Genomic DNA, 17,059 nt, shown 5'->3' with positions numbered 1-17,059 from the left:
AATCACTAGAATCAGGGAGAAGGCACGGAGCCCTGAGCAGCTCAGGAAGCTAGCTGTCTGAGGGCAGAGGCTGGGGCACTACCAGCAGCCCCTGAAAACATTCTCTTCCAGCAACATAAAGACATAGGAGATTTTATACATGAATTGATTTTTTTTTTTTTTTTTTTTTGTCGTTTTTTCGTGACCGGCACTCAGCCAGTGAGTGTACCAGTCATTCCTATATAGGATCCGAACCCGCGGCGGGAGCCTCGCCGCGCTCCCAGCGCAGCACTCTACCGAGTGCGCCACGGGCTCGGCCCTATACATGAATTGAAATATAACTCTGTACCCCATAAATATGTACAATCAATATGTTTCAATTTTTACAAATTCCTTAAAAAAGAAGACATAGTAGAAAGTCAGTAGCCATTGCCACTGGCCACAATCAAGAATCAAATGGAAAGAAAAATGAAAGAAAGAAGAAAAAACAAGAGTAAAACGGGACCGAGGCAGCCCTGTCTAAGAGGAGCAGTGCCACACTCTCAAAACACCTTCCTATGCAGAGGAACAGGGAGACATGTGCTTTCCCTGGGATGCGCCACCATGTGGGTGGGTCACATCTCTCTGCTAGGAAAGCTATCAGCTTGGAAAGTTCTGGGTATTAAGGAAGGGGAGGAGCCACTTCTTGTTTTATGTTATTTGGGCAAAGCGTGGAGAATTTAAAAATGGTTTCATAATTAAATCGGTGTGAGCTCAAATACTGGCTCTGCCGCTGATCAGCCGTGTGAGCTTGGGCACATCACTTGATTTCTCCGAGCCGTACTCTCCTCATCTGTACAGTGCAGGGGAGCATACCCACTTCCCACGATTGTGAGGATTAGATGGAGCAGTGCCAAGCACACAAAATAAATATTTGCTCCCTCTTCGAGTAACCCATCTATCTGTAGGTTGACAACACTCACTTGATTTTGAGGGGTTTGTTTTTTTTTTTTAAAAAAAAAAAAACTGATTTGAAGTTTTGACATGGTCATAGGGATTCTCCAGAAGTTTCCCAGTACTCTGTGACATAGGTGAGAACCTGAGTGGCTTTCTTTGCCCATTAGGGAAAATGAGGCAGGGAAAGGGACCACATCAGTGTAGGGAAGAGGCAGACAGGAGCAGCCCCTTTCTGCTTTCTTAACCGTGCAGATCACCAAGGTACCTGCCTGGGCTTTTATTCCTACGCACCATCAGGAATGTGCAATTAGTGTCAAGGCACAAGTGACAGTTGTTGAATAGGGACCCTTGAAGAGTGATGAGCACACAATGCAACTAAAGTTAAGTACAACCGCTCTTCTCCCAGGCCATCAAAAGCCAAGCAGCTGCATTCTCATGCATATCATCTGTCATCGTCCATTGCAATTTGCTATTTTGAAAACATCACTATTTTTCCAAAATAATTAATTCTTTCCATTAAAATGCACAAACAAATTGGGACAGAGTACACTCTGGGAAGTAGCACGGTGACTAGTGTCGTCCCTGCCTTTACTTTCTTCTTTCATTTTCAACTTTGCAACTCTGAGCTAATTTAAGCTCCTGAAATCACATTTCTGCTGAGAAAAGCTAAACCTGCTTTCTGAAATGTTCACCCACCATGGAGCCAATTTTTCATCCTCACCTGGCTCTGCCAGCCCGGCAGGGAGACCAAGCTGGTGCTGCCTCCCTCGTGGTGTGCACGTGCACAGACGTGCACGCACATTCACGCACAGGTACAAGGACATGCTCTACGCACTTGTCACTTACGCCTGGACGGGGGCCATCAAGACACACAGGAGAGGCTTTCTACATACTCCCTATGTGAAACTCACTGTGTGCCAAGAATTTGTCCACAAAGGCTGAACCTGCACTCCTCCTGCTCTGGGAACTTGGGGGACTCACCTCGGTGATTTGGGGGTTGGAGCACTTGACATTGTGGCTGGACCAGTCGAGCCAGGGGCTGGAGGGGCTGGTGCAGTGCTGCTGGAGGGTGCATCTGCGCTCACCACTGCACCAGCCACACTCAAACTTCCGGTCGGCCTTGAGGCAGAGGCCACAGCTCTCCCGCTGGGCTGCGCACTTGTAGAGATGGACTGTTGAGAGAGGGGGACAGTCACAGATAGGACTGGATGGAGCTGCTCACAAGGTACCCTCTTCTTGCAGGTGCAAAAGAAACTGTCCCCAACCATGGATAACACCACCAATCATCGTTATCATTGCAAGAATAACTGACAGGGAATTAATAATAAATTGAGCTTCTTAGCAGTCACTGAAAGGCACTACAGAAAATAATATTAAGAGTTCTGGCTCTAGATTGAATCAGATCAGGGTTTAATTGTGGCTTCACAACTTCCTAGTAATGTGACAAAGTATTTAACCTCCTTGATCCTCGGTTACCTAATCTCTAACATGGAGATAATCATTGTTTTTCGTGAAGTTTGAATGAGATGGTGTATATTAAGTGCTCAGCACAGTGCCTGTAACATATCTGATGTTCTATACATGCTTATTATCTTTTCTTTGAACTCAAACTGCATTCTTATGCTGCTGTCTCTCTTACTCTCAAAATCTCTCATATAGCCTTCATTGCAAGAGGTGAGGGCTAATTTCCCCATTGCAGGTAAAAATGAAGCTCAAAGAGAGCTGTAATGACTCTCGAAGCTTTATTTAGGTTAGTGCCCCAAACTGGAATCCTGCAACTCCGGCTCCCTGTGCTGCTAGATGGTACGTCCTGACAAGAGAGGAATCTTGCTCGGCACACTGGAAACTGCATGGGTCTGGGAGTGGAGTCAGCTTGGGCTTAAAGAAAGGCCAGGTGGCTACAGTGGAGGAGGCATTGCTGATAAGGAAAGAGGGTGACACAGTCCTGTTCACAGACTCCGTGGATGGAGAATATGTCCCTGGAGAGGACAAACTGGCTATGTAACAGGTCACATTTGGAGTATGCAAATGCTTTGTTTTTGCTTTTGTCTCCTACTGACTTAAAAGCCCTAGTAGAACCAGCCAGTCAGTGGAACTGTGTATTGTAAGCCTGGGGCTTAGCTCTTTTCCTGCCAGGGTTTTAAACTCAGGGTCCAAGTAGAATCCTCCAGAAGAAAAACACTCAGAAAGTCATGTTCAACTTTCTGGTCAAGCACATATAAGCTTTCAGGACCAGGCATTGGGCCTCTGCTGGAGGTCAGGTACACGCCCCAGGGGAGGGCTAATTCTTTTATTCCTTCATAGGTCCTTATCCTGTTTCTGTCAAGCATTCCTCAGTTCCAGCTGCAGGGACAATATTTAAGCATCCTCAATCCTGTGGCTTCTTAAGTTAGAGGGCAGGAAATGGCAATCTTAAAATGAACAAGCTCACATTGCACATTTATAAGTTTGTGCTACATGGTCCATATCTATGAGTTCATTTTCTCCTCATGATGACCCTGAGAGTGGGGCATTCTCCACTCCACGGACAGGACACTGGGATACAAAGAGGAGTGCTAATTAGTCTGAGTTCATGTAGCTGTAAGTGAAAGAGCAGGCATGTGAACACCAGTTTGCTGGATTCTAGAACCCCCATCCTTAAACCCTGTGGTCCTCTGCCCCCAGTGCAATGCACAGCCACCAGCAACACTCAGGCTCTGTTGGACACCAGTGTGAAGACAACACTGCCTTTGCACTCAAGGAGCTTCTTAAACCTTGGAGAGTCACAAGCAGAGTTCTGCTGCAACAGCTTGGACGTGGCTGTTTTTCTCTAAGCTCCAGGTGCAAAGGCAACCTCTGGGATCTAAGCCCAGATTCTCAGCAGGGAAAGTGTCTCCTATCTCTTAGCAGTGAGAGAATCTGGCCTGAGCATGGGGAGAAATAGGAAAAAAATATCTCTCTGGCTCAGTTTCTTTCTCCCCGTCTAAGTAGTGCTGATTTTAATGGCAGCGTCTGGGGCAGGGAGCTGTAGCCCATGGATGCTGAAGCACTTGCAGACCCTACTGTGGCCTTGGCCCTCACTCCGTGTCCATGGGGTCACCCTCAGGTGGAAGCAGAGGCTTGTGACGACTCTAGCTACTTGAAATCTGGTGAGACTTGTGGCTCATGGTGGGAGAGGGCATAGGGAAGTATTCTGAGCAGAAGGGAGTTTAATTCTCACAGTGGTCTGAGAGCAGGTCCTCACAGTGATACGGTCAAGCTTGTGAGCTCTGAAGTCAGACTGTCTTGGTTCAAATCCTGGCTCTCACTATCTGACTCTTGGCCTATTTCTTAACCTCTTTGGGCCCCAGTTCCTCATCTATAAAATGAGGGTAATAATAGTACATACCTCTCAGAGTTAATGTGATGGTTTAATAAAATAATCCCCAATGAATTACTTAATGAGTGCATACCCATAGTGAGTGCTCACCATGCTGGAGTGACTTTTATTATTCTCCAGGGCAGCGTGGAATCTTGGTATTTGCTGCATCGAGGGTCGGGCGTGCCCGGCCCATTGGAGGAGGTGCATTTACAGTACAAGGCATCCAGGTGGCCCTCCTGGAGTGCCCTCTCCTGCTGCAGCCCAGCTCCCCTTCCTGAGCTTCTCTGCTCCAGATGTGAGCTTGAGTCCACATGCTGGCCCCTTCCGCCCACCTCAGGACTGGGAGAGCAGCCTTAAAAACCTTCTTTGTGCCGTGACAGTGACCAGGGCCAAGGACAAGGGAACAAGAGCCTGACTGGAAACAATATCTCCATTTTCAGGGAAACTGGCAGGACATCCCTGCCTGCTGTTCTCCTGGGTCAGGTTCCACATACACTTCAAAGTCGGCGGGAGCCAAAGAAGAGCGTGGATGAGCCGGCAGCCGCCCGGCGGATACTCTGGTTGTAATAAAACAGGGCTCCCAACAGGACTCCTTTGATGGCTCCAAATGTTGCTATAGGGTCCTCTGAAGAGTTCCGCTGACAGAAGGAGTGTATTATTCGTGGCACAGCGGCCTGCCAGCTCTGATCCCTCCAGCCCCAGTCTTTCCCGGGTCGTGAAAAGATCAAACTTCTACCTGGAAGTAGCCGCTTACCTTTCAGGTCCTGAGGGTTGTCAATGATGAAATTGCCATTCCACACCACGGCGAAGTCCACGGCCAGGTTGCTGATGTCCATCCCGTCATACTGGTACTGCAGGGGGAGGGCAGAGGCACGTGGCTCGTGAGGCTGTCCATCACAGGGGTCAGAGATGCAGAGGAACCTGGGAGCTGCCCACACCAGCCCCAGGATGCCCTTTCTCTGACACCAGTCACTGATGCCAACAGGATCCTGCTCGATGTTCTAGCTTGGCACTCAGTGCCTTCCACAATCTGATCCAAACCTACTTTTCCAACCTTCTCTACTGCTCTCCTACAGAAATCTTTGAATTCATCTGTCTCCAAACATTCCTGCTTAAACCCCTCTGTGTCTTTGAGTTTACATGTCATAAGGAATGCAGTCCTCTCCTTACAACCTCCACCCTTTAAACTCATCCTGTTCTTCCAGTCCAGCTCAGACCCACCTTCCTCAGGAGTCCCCTCCAATATCTGTGCCAGCACTCCCCAACCTCTCTGTCTCTTGGTATTGTCTGTCTTTGACCTGGCACTTCCCGGGAACTGCTGTACATCTATCTGTTCACGTGCAAATCTAGTCTCTCTAGAAAGTCATTACATTTCTGGAGGCAAAGCCAGTGTCCTTTTCCCGCTCTGTAGACCCCACAGAGTCTGTAGCAGAGCATGTGTGTAACTAACAGTCACCGAGCGGCTGGGTGGCCGAGCTGTGCTGGTCCTCTCTTTCTGCACATGAGCCTTACTTGGGCCAACAGTCCACTAAGGGAAAGTGCCCACAGCCTTCTGGGCACAGATCTGATCGGCCCTACCATTAAAGGCCTCCCGCTGTGGCTAAGTGTCAACTTTCTCTCTCATGCTGATCCCAGAGGACTTTTAAGTCCTTCACACACTGCAGAAACAGCCCCCCTGGGTGGCCCACCAGTGCTCTCGGAAGGAGACCGCTGGGGCACTTCCTCGTGGGGATGGCCCAGCCCCGCCACTTAGCTCAGGAGGGCACGTCACAGTCACCATCTGTGCTCTGCCCCCTCCTCCTGGCCGCTTCCTCCCTCTGCTGAGCTCTGTCTCTTCCTCACCCCACCTCCTCAGCTTGGCAGCCTTCCACCATCACAAATTCTATCAAGCGCCTGTGACCCAGGAATCTGACAGCTTCCTGATAAGAGGCCCAGATTCTCTCTATCTCTCCCAGGCGAATTAGCTTCCCTCAACACCTTTGTCATGTCACCCCCTCCCCCATCTCTGAGCTGACCCCCCACAGTTAGAGACAGGGAGTTGGCAGACAAAAAGATCTCTGGGCTAGTGTTATAATTAAACACCTCGTGCTCTCGTGCTCTCGGTCTGCCACCCAGGATTGGTTTAACCCTCGCTGCTCTGCAGGGACACTGCTTCCTCGTTCCTCTCCCCTCCCCCCATCCCATCCTACTTCCCTGTCCTTCTCTTCTCCAGCTGTCCTCCTGTGTAGCGCCCACTGGATGGGGGCATCGTGGGAGGTGGAGTTGACTTGCTGTGGCTGAGGTTTCACTGAAGGCAAAGAGGTGCTCTGTGCACTTCAGGAAGGGCACGAAGATCTCAACTCCTGCCATTAGAGTCCTCACAGAATTCTGTCTCTTCTGACACCATTAACCTGCTCTGCTCTGGCTGAGGGGGCTAGGGTGCACGCACGTTCCTCTGTCCCTGGGGATGTGGGGTCAGTTTGTGAACCTGGAAGGTTCTGGAAGCTGGAGTTGGCGAGGCTGAGGCTGTGGCATGGGTGTGAGAGGAAGCCCTGCACCAGCAGGGCCCCAGCCCGAGTCCTCTTACCGAACTGTTCTGGCACTGGACGCTGGAGCTGTTGAAGCGCAGGGCGGGGACCCGGTGGACGGCACCCTGGATGTTGAGGACACACTCATAGCCTCGCTGGCCGGACTGCGGCTGCGGCAGGTTTCGAGCCTTAAGGGTGATTGGTTTCACCTCCCCGACTGGAATCAGGATCTCCTCCGTGGGCACCAGCTGGGGACAGTCCTGGGGGAGCAAGCAAAGAGGCTCCATCTGTCCCCAGCTCATACCTTCCTACTGACCTGAGCCAGGCCAGGGACAGGGCCCGATGCCAGGCCAGTCCCTTCTCGTATCCAGGTGGGCCTGGATACGAGAAGAACGTGTCCTCATGGAAGGGGCATGTTGAGTCAGCAGGGAAAATCTCTCTTAGGTCCTGGGCTTTGATATTGTCATTACCATCCCACAGGCTGTCCCGTGTCTGCTGTGCATGTTACAATTCGGGAATTCATTTTCACGCACCAGTGCGGGAGGGTGTGGGTGTTACCTCCTGAAACACCAGATAAAAGAGCCTCCACGTGTGCCTGTCCCCACGCCGGCACCCTGCTTCCCAGTTTCACCTCTTCCCCAGCTCCAGCACTGCTGCCCCCTTGTGTTGTCCCTGATGCCTGGGCCACCGTGACGGGCAGTTGCAGCTTCCCAGCTCCCACAGAGCCTGGCTTTCCAGGGGGTGTATCCAGCCCTCCCAGCAATGCTCTAAACACTTGCTCTGGCTTTTTATCTCATTTCATTACCAGGTCCTGCATGAATGCCATGATGCTTTGGAAAATAAAACCAAAACAAGAAAGTCTTGGTAGGGAGGGGCTGTGGAAAGGACCATGACAGAGAGAAAGTGAGCAAGACTGATTTTTCTCAGCTCTATGCCTAGATGCTGCTTCTCCACCAAAGGTCAAAGATTTCCACCCCCACAGCTTCAATCTCCTCTTCCTCCCTCTCCCCCAGGAAGGTCCGAGCCCAGTGGCCCCTGGCAGTGAGGATGTGGAAACCACCTCTACATGGAATCATTTCCTCTCTCCAGGATCAACTAGGGAAATTCTTTGAAGGAGGCTCCTCTTTCCCCATCCCTGTCCCCTGAGCAGTGGTTCTCAGAGGATCCTTTGGGAATGTGTAGGGGCTGATGTTGCTACAAGGCCTGCAGAAGGTGCTCCTGGCATTTATTGCCCAGGCGCCAGGACTGCTGGACTTCCTGCAGGTGTGGGACAGTCTCCAACAATAAAAAGTTGTCCCTCTCCTGAAGCCAGAGGTGATCCCTGTTAAGAAGCGTCACGTGTCACAGGAAATATGGAGCAATGGCACAGCCTCCAATAGGAATCGGGAGAGCTGCTGGGCTCCTACTCAGTGTGCGCCAGGCCCTGGCTTCTTTACTCTGGGCCTCAGTTGCAAGCCCTGCAGATGTGGCCCCTGCCTACCTCCCTCTTTCCTGCGGTTCTTGAACATCATGGTCCAGCCATACTGAATGCGTGGTTAGTTCTGAGGTGCCACCTCCCTTGTGAATCTACCTCTGGCCCTTTGACACACTTTTCTATCAGAAACACTAACTCCTACTTTCTACCCGCTGTCTTTCTCCTGGCCCCTGCCCTGCTTCAGCCCCTCTTTTAGCTGATTACCTCTTAATCAGTCTTCAAGCTCAGCTCAGCATCTCCTTCTTTGAGAAGCCGTCCCTGACTCTTTGCCTGCAGTGCCTTCAGGATGGGTTAGGGATAATCTCCCATGATCACATTTAGCCCCAAGAATTGCAGTTTCTAATTGGCCTTGTTTTCCTCACTGGGCTGTGAGCTTCTTGAGGATTAGCTTGCACCGTATTTACCTCCATGTCCCCAGTCTTTATCCCAGTGCCTGACATGCAGTGGACACCCGGTCATTGTTCGTGGGAGAGTAAATGGAAAAGATCTCGAAGTATCCTTTTAGCTCTAACTTTGCAGATTCTTTAGAGATGAAGTTAAAGCCCTGCCTTCTGGACATCAAGAGACCTGAGAAGGAGTTTGATTCCCAAAATCTGGGGTTGAAAATGGTCATGGTTTCTGGAGTGATTACTAAACTGGCATGCCTATATCTATGAAGGAATCCGGGAGATTTATGAAGAGCTGGGTCCAGGGGAAATCCACCACAGAAACCTGTCTAGGGCAACCTGAATGGACCTGCAACATCACTGGTCGTATCCCTTGCCTGGTGGCCAACTGCATGTGAGAGCACCCTTGGCAGGCATTACTTCCATGAGAGACAGGATCATAAGGCAGCCCCAGAACAGATGGGTCCCTGTTTAGGAGCCAGTCACTCAAGCTGCCAACTCGTAAACTTACTCTTTACTGCACTTCTACTTTTGTTCCCTGCGGCACTCTTGACAGAGTCATGTATTTATAGCCACGAAAAGAATGAACACCACTTTAGGGAAACCCAGGCATCCCATGGAAAAGGAGATACTACTTTTTTAGCAGCTAAAAAATACCTATCAAATCTAGTAGGTTGGAATTTTAACTTAGACCAGAAATAAGGCTGAGGTACAATGGTGTACGTGTATGTGTGTGTGTGCATGTGTGTGAGAGAGAGAGAATAGATTTTCAGGCTCTGAACCAGCTGATGTATTGTAAATGATGAGCAGTTGTCTTTCATCTTCATCTCTAATGAGCTCAGAGAACAAATTCAAATTTCAGTAGCAGAGTCTTAAAGATGTGCTTTTAGAAGTATGATGTCTTAGGTTAGTAAACAAGATTGTAGAATCCTTTTAAATTTGACAAGGGAAAAAATATATATATATACAAGAAGGGTGTATGTATACATTCATACACACACACACACACACACATATTCTCATCTTTTTGGCTGGGCTCAGTTCAGCCTGGAGGCTAGAGAATCATGTATAGACTTTATGAGTACTCATGAGTTTTTTTTGTTTGTTTTAAGGGATTGTAGAATTTTAGAAAAATTTCTAATGATCTGCTATTTCAGACCTTTTAGACCTAATTTAAAGACATTTGGTTAGGGTCTTCCCAAATGCCTAAATAGGATCCAAGATTGCGCTAGTAGAAAAAGGATGTCTTATGCTTTGTTAATTTGCTATTGCTCTCAGGTCAGACAGAATATGATCTTTTCTTTTATTTCTAGGGCAAAGAAAACAAGTGATTGGTGCCTCAGATATGCTCTCTTCATTTTGAAAAACAAGGGAAGATAAAGACGCTTTTGGTTGCAAGATGGTTCTGGCAAGTATATTACTGAGGGGCTAGTGAGTCTTGGGTGGAAATGGCAGGGGGAAGGGCTGAAGGCAGGTGCAGGAGAACTGGCAGCCCAGAAAACTGCCAAGTTGTTGGAACTTCAGTACTGCTGGGGCTTGAGGAAGGTGATGGGTTTTATCACATGCAATGAAGCCCTTCCAACCTGTTTGCTTCTGTGGGTTCACACACAAACACACACACACACACACACACACACACACACACAGGCACACACTTGTGCATATACACATATAGTTCCTGTCCTGAGAACAAGAAAGCAAATAATCCTAAGATGCTTTTTCTGTAAAACGTTAAGACTATTGTTAACATTTTTGAAATACCCATTGCTCCTGCTGAGCCTCAGTCTTCTGAATGACCTCTTCTGTACATCTGATTCCTTCTCTGTCTCTGGGCCAACCGGGGCTAGGATCACCTCCTCAGCAGGGACCTTGGTTTAAATCAAGATGAGCAGATGTCCTGTTTGGGAATATCCCAGGGGTGGGGGTAGGCTGGGAAGAGGAAACAACTATGGTGGGGGGCAGGGATGCTGGCGTGGGAGACCTGTGGGTCTTGGGGCTGCGTTGTCCACTCTGTTTAGCTGTGCTCTGCCAGCTGCCTATGCTGGGGACCCCTCAGCCCTCTGAAACGACAGCTCCCATGTGGAAATGGCATTATCTTCACCCACTGGACTTCAAAGAGAGAGAGCAGCCAGCTTCCTGGAAAGCTAATCGGATTTATTTGGTTCTATCTTTCCCCTGGGACGGGGCATAAAGAAGATATTTATGTATCTACATCTTCCTAGGCCTGGCTTAGCCATGGAGGGAGATGAGCTTTAAAAGCTGAAAGCTGTACATATTCCCGCGCACACCCACTTGCTAACACCATGTCACAGCCTGATCCAGCCCAGGGAGGCAGAGATTTTGGGGGCCCCATCAGAGATCTGCTGTGCTCTGAGCCCTGAAGAGTTCTGGCTGATTACCTTAAAAGGGCTCAAGAGATGGTTCAAATGAAATTCAGTTTTCTCTTCTATAAAATGGTGCCGATAATACCTGACAACACTAGATTGCATGAAGAGGAATATGAAAGCTCATTGTGAGTGGTAATAAGCTAGATTAACAATTGTTGTTAATATTATTACCACATATTTCTCCAGTGTGTGTATGTGGGTGTGTGTGTATGTGAATGCAGGATCAGAGGACTTCAACTTATTCATGGCCAGTTTGGAAAAATTGACTCCGAATCTTAATATCTGTACTTATTTGATGATCTTAGGAAAATTGTTTAACTTATCTAAGCCTCACTTTATTCAGCTATAATAGAATCCACTTTATAGAGTAGTTAAGATTAAATGAGATGTATATATACATATACATCCATATATATAATGCTGTATATATAATAAGCCACTCAATAAATGTTAACTACTAATATTTTTATTTTTGAATTGCATTCGCTCTAGAACAGCTGTTCTTTGTTGTCAAGCCTACTTGTGGAACTGGTCCTTAGACTCTGGAAAGATGTGGGCAGGTTTTCCTCATGTGTTGGCTGTCTTTTTATCTGGAAGTGGCACTGCTGACCTATTTTCCATGGGCAGTTTCTCCATCACTGCAGGTGGATTTGCGCTGGTCCTTCTACACCTTGAACGCTCATGACCACAGCAGAGGGCCAGACTGAAGTCAGGCCTGCACGTGTGGCTGCGGCCATGGAGACAAATACACTCAGGGACCCTGATTTGATTTTCTGTAGAAAGTGTACTGTACTCAGCTTCTTTGGATGCCAGAGTTCTCTGTAGCCTTGGGCAAAAACCCTAAATTTTTAGCATCTTGATTACTTCAGATGTCAAATATGAATTATGTGAAATGCAGGGATGTTGCAAGAATCAACTGAAATGCCATATGTCAGTGGTTCTCAGTCTTTAGCCTCATCTGGGCTGGGGCCTGAGAATTTGAATTTCTAATGAGTTCCCAGGTGATGCTGATGCTGCCGGTCTCTGGCAGCCACACCATGAGAACTCCTGCCACTTGTGGAAAAACTACAAACGTGTGATACCTCGATGTTACTATATTCATCAATGGAGCTAATCAGTTAGATATTGTTTCTAGGAAGCAGACATATGATTTTTTGTGTTTTTGTTTTTATTTTGGTGGCTGGACAATATGGGGATCAGAACCCTTGACCTTGATGTTGACATACAATTTTGATTTAAAGTTGGGTGGGAGCTCACTGGAAGTGTAAAAGAGATATTCTAGGAATCCCCAAGAGACAGCTAAGGGATTTCCAGTTCCCAAAACAACATGAAGACATCAGAAGGGACTCCTGACAGAGTAAGGGAAATCTTACCCAAGCTGGGCATGTGCACCTCTGCTATCCCTCAAATTTTTAGGAATGGGGGTCCCCTAAAGCAGAGCTTTGGACAGAAAAGAGCAGAGCCTGGGAGCTATTTGCTGGGAAGAGATGCATGACTGTGCCTGGCTGTGGCTGAGAGCTAAGGTGGTGTTTTAGGAAGCGGAGGAAGTGGCCCTGGCAGCCCGGCGGGGCATCTACACCCTACTTCTCTTCCTGAGCACAGCCGGGAGCTGGATGGAGTCTGGGCTTCCCTCACAGCCCTCCAGAGAGCCAGTCCCTGGGGCCGTGCCAGGGGCCAGTGCACAGGAGCTTAGGAGAGTAGCCATCCACCCCTTCCCAGTCAGGGAGACGGGAAAGTGGGGGAGACGAAGGGGACCGCTTTCCTCCAGCCCCGAGGCACAGACGTCAAGGATAGGAAATGAAACACAGAGGAGATGCGGGGAGGCGTCTCTGGGTTTGCCCAGGGCTGTTTTGGTATCACTTGAATCCCCAGTTGCAGGGAGGCAGTGGCTTCTCTCACCCGCTCTCTGGAATGTCTGAATCTGTCCTCCATGGCTCAGAGGGAGCTGGTTTCAGCGACTTCTACATGGTTTGAGGGAGGCCGGGCCTGTTTCCAATTAGCCTTCAGGAGCTCAGACCTCCATGCCTCCTCCACACACGCCCGGGAAGAGTTTATTTATTTGTCTTGCCCCCTGTGACACTCGCTTGCCCTGGCTCCAGCTGCAGGTCGCTTCAGGCTTGGCTCTGGGCTTCTCTTTGCCTGAGGGGGTGGCCCTAGGAGAAGGTGAAGCAGCTGCTCTTTCTTGTCTAGAACAGCACTTCACTCTGTCTGTGTTCTGGGTCCTCCTCCACCTCTTTCATTAAGGAACTCAGAAGTTGAGAAGCAGCCAGTGCGCGGGTCCGTTTCGGAGACCGTTTGACACAATCCTTCACTGCCCACCTTCGCCTCTGGCCAGGCCCCGGCGGCTTCTGCTCTTTCTGGACGCCTTGCCTCCCTTGGCCATTCTTCTGTTGGCTTCTGCCCATACCTTCAGCTCTCTGAGTGAGAAGACTGGCCCCCCAAAGCAGTTTCAGACTCTTGCAGAATTCCAGAACTGAAATTAATTTCCAGTGTCCACTAACTCAGCACTGTGCTTTCAGACCAGCTGCCTCAAAGCATGCCAACTGGCTAGAGGAAAATCCTTTTCTGAAAGGATCCCAGGGCACTAGATGTCTGGTTCCATCATGCTGAGGCACCTGTGGACGGGCTTTAAATGCCACCTGTGAGGACCATCTGTGTCTCTCCCTTTTAAGACAGCAAATCCCATCTTTCTGATGGAATATAACACAGTTGTTTCACAAACTAAGAGTTCAAGACCATGTGTGTATGCCTGTGAAACTTTTCAAGGTCTTTTTTCTTATTTATTTATTTTTGGCAGGGATCTGAACCCACAGCCTTGGTGTTATGTGGCAGTGCTCTCAACAACAGAGCTAACTGGCCAGGCCTAAGGTCTACTTTCTTATGTTTATCCATAGAAGCAACCAGCACTCCTCTCAGGATGAGGAGACACAGAGATTCCATTTCTTGAAAGTTTAGACAAGTAGACACAATTCTCCTCGTGGAATTTGGGTAGAGAGATCACTGAGTCATGCATTCTTTCATTCATGCATTCTATAAACATTCACTGACAAAGGCACTGAGGATTTCATAAGATGCAGTCCTTGCCTTCAGGGAGCTTTCAGTCTAGTGCAAGAGGGAGATGTGTATAGAAAACCTATAGTAATATATGAAAATACTACACTGTCATTTTGTCATTATTAACATTTGTGGATTTTCTAAAAGGTGGAATAAGAGGGAAATGTGTATGCACATGTGCATTTATATGAGTACATAGGTCTCTATAGCTATTCAAACCCAACTGGCCACCCTGGGGCATGAAAAGCATTAGACATGAGAAAGGGACACTGACCCAGCCGGCTTCACTGCCCTGGGGCATGATGTGAATATGTAAGAAAGTCAACATCAATGAATAATCATTGAATGGAATATGCATGGGAAAGATAAGCAATTAGATATTTCACTGTGTTGATACAAAGGTGGATCAGGTTTTAGAAATCCAGCTTTGAGTATATACTAAAATAGGATTTTTAGCAATGCCTGGTTCTTTTCCCTAGCTGAATTTCTCTCTCTTTCTACAAGGCCACCCCATCACACATCAGAGTCAAAGAATCATTGAGTTTTAGAGTTGGAAGAGAAGTTGGCATGAAAGAATGATAGAGAGTGAATGTCCTATTGAACTAGACTATCCGCAGCCGAGCACAGGGCTAAACACAAAGAAAAAATGCTATTCATTGCACTCTTCTAGACCAGGGAGTCTGTTTAGGTACGTTTCCTCGAAGCTTTTAGTTCCAATATCCAGTCACTTTCGAACTTTTGAATGCATAGAGTCTTAGGAGTCTAGTGGATACAGCCTCTACTTCTGCAGTCATCTGCTGCCACTTTTTTGAGCTTTACAACAGCAAGGCAAGGCTTCCTACTATGTAGACTCTCTGTCAAGAGCATCAACATGGGCCAAAGCAAGGAAATGGCCAAGCCATTGGACTGACCATTGGAAAAGAGAGGGGCTTCTCAGATTCCCTGGGAACACTTCCAAGCTGAGGTGAGCCCATCTTACCTCTGAAATATTGATCCGACCCTCCTGGAAGGAGCAGGTGGTGGGGTCATGGGTGCAGAGGTTGCGGTACTTGCACCAATGGCAGTGGAAGGCGCTATTGACACAGGACAGGCACCTGTAAAGAAGGAGACAGTAAGAGGGGAAGAGAAGGGAGTAGAGAGGGAAGGTTAGGGCAGGCCAGGTGCCTCTGTGTCACGACGGAAGTCTGTCATCCTGTGTCTAAATCCTAGTCTCACTCTCAGGAGGGCAGACTGGTGGGGCATCCTCTAGCACCAAGAATTGCAGATTCTCCATCCAAGATGTTCATGCGACCAGAAAATTGGAAAGAAAATGAGACCATATGTATATACGTATAACGTATAAAGCAGTAATGGGTTGGAGGTGGCCTGTACCACCTGCAAGAGCTGATTATATTATCAGCACTTTTGCAAGCTGGTGGACATCATGTTGGTAGCCTGGAATCAGCATGGTGGGAATATTTACACCACAGAAATTGGCAAATGCTACAAACTAGATTTCCCTCTGATTGCTGGTGGTTAAACATTTACCAACATACCACTGCTTATAAGACAGAGCAGCCAAAAGAGCACAGGAATAGAAATTGGGTAGATCTGATTCCAGTCTTGCCTCTGCTGCTGCCACTGGGGTCACTCTGAGTAAGCCACTTTATCCTCTGAATTGGAGTTACTTCATCTGTCTGTAATAAAACATTCCTGTCTATGCCATAGGGTTTTGTGGTGTCAAACATGATAATGTATAGGAAGTTGTTTTGAAAAGTACAATGCTAAATGTGTATTATTTTCAAGTGCTTAAGTTACCTGTTATTTAACTTCTTGAATAACATTTAAATGTTAACAGTTGGCTCATATCACCTGAGTTGTTGGGCTTGTGGAGTTAACAGTATTAAGTGGTAACTTTGACCCCCTCTCCAAGTAGCCAGGCATGGAGCAATGGGATGTACCTTTCTTCCAGGGTGGGCACCTCTTTCCTTCCAGTTTCACCTGGAGGCTGTGTATATTATTCTGGCTCTCTGTGTGTGATAGAACACTATCATAGCAATAGGCTTTATGTGGGTTGATTTTCCCCGTCCTTGCCAACTGCCTTACTCTGGTCTTTCACAACTACACCAAACTGAATGGACAGGACCAGGTCTGCAAGCTGGCACCATCTGGTGGGGTTGTGATTACAGATGGGCGGTTGGGGGGCACTATTCAGGGGTCTTTGGCTAATAGACCTCAGTGTAGTAGGTGCATTAACCCATCTACACATCATCTTCCCCATGAAGATCATTTTTATCCCCTCTGCAAATGCCCCAAATTTTTTAGATTCTGATCTTAGGCCAATGCTATTTCACATACTGTCAGACTAACTAGTTCTTGGTAATGTCTTATGATTCAATAAGTAAGAATATAAGAATGATAGTGTCTGGTCTCTACACCTGGCTCTTCCACTGGCTAATTTTGTGGTCCTTGTTATAGCTCTTATCCTCTGTGGGCCTCAGTTTGCCATATTAAAAGGAGGGGACTGAACTTCATTCTCTGACTTTTAACTATGAATGCCAGGAGTAGAGAAGAGTAAGATAGATAGTGTTTGGCAATAAAATGGAATCTTTGCTGTCTAGGAGACCTGCTTCTTTTCTCCTAAAACTTGCTGCCTGTGACAGCATCTCTGTTGCCATAGCAATGCATCACTGAATGTGGTGACATCACACTAGATTGCCACAGAGATAAGAATGCTCTTACAAACAATGGATCCCATCACCACTGTGTTGGAGTTTGAGAAGGAGGTTGAGAGGTTCTCTCTCCAAGATGCTTGCATTTCCAAAGCAGGATTAGCTGGGATTGGAATATAGTGGCTAGTGGGCAGTTTTGTCCAGTTCAACTTCAGCCACTCTCTGCCCTGTCCTGGTCCCTGCCAGGACATTTCTACTACTAGTTCTGCCTTTTTCAGCACATCTACTGATTCATCCCAAGTGTGCCCAGATATGTCTCCTCCCTTGACTACTGTAGAGGTGCTA

General features: G+C 47.8%; 1 protein-coding gene across 1 annotated transcript in view; it reads right to left on the bottom strand.

Annotated features, from left to right (window-relative positions):
• PLXNA2 (plexin A2) overlaps window positions 1–17,059 on the bottom strand; it is a 204,543-nt gene that overhangs the window by 47,229 nt on the left and 140,255 nt on the right. Inside the window, exons 9-12 of the mRNA XM_063114090.1 lie at window positions 15,043–15,157; window positions 6,822–7,022; window positions 5,010–5,106; window positions 1,897–2,087 (exon numbers count right to left, since the gene is read on the bottom strand). Of these exons, the coding sequence (XP_062970160.1) occupies window positions 1,897–2,087; window positions 5,010–5,106; window positions 6,822–7,022; window positions 15,043–15,157 (604 nt within the window). The remainder of the gene's footprint in view (window positions 1–1,896; window positions 2,088–5,009; window positions 5,107–6,821; window positions 7,023–15,042; window positions 15,158–17,059) is intronic.

Source organism: Cynocephalus volans, chromosome 11 (assembly GCF_027409185.1).
Source record: "Cynocephalus volans isolate mCynVol1 chromosome 11, mCynVol1.pri, whole genome shotgun sequence".
Lineage (NCBI taxonomy): Eukaryota > Metazoa > Chordata > Mammalia > Dermoptera > Cynocephalidae > Cynocephalus > Cynocephalus volans.
Note: the sequence above shows the minus strand (reverse complement) of the source record. Positions and strands in the feature narration are given on the sequence as shown.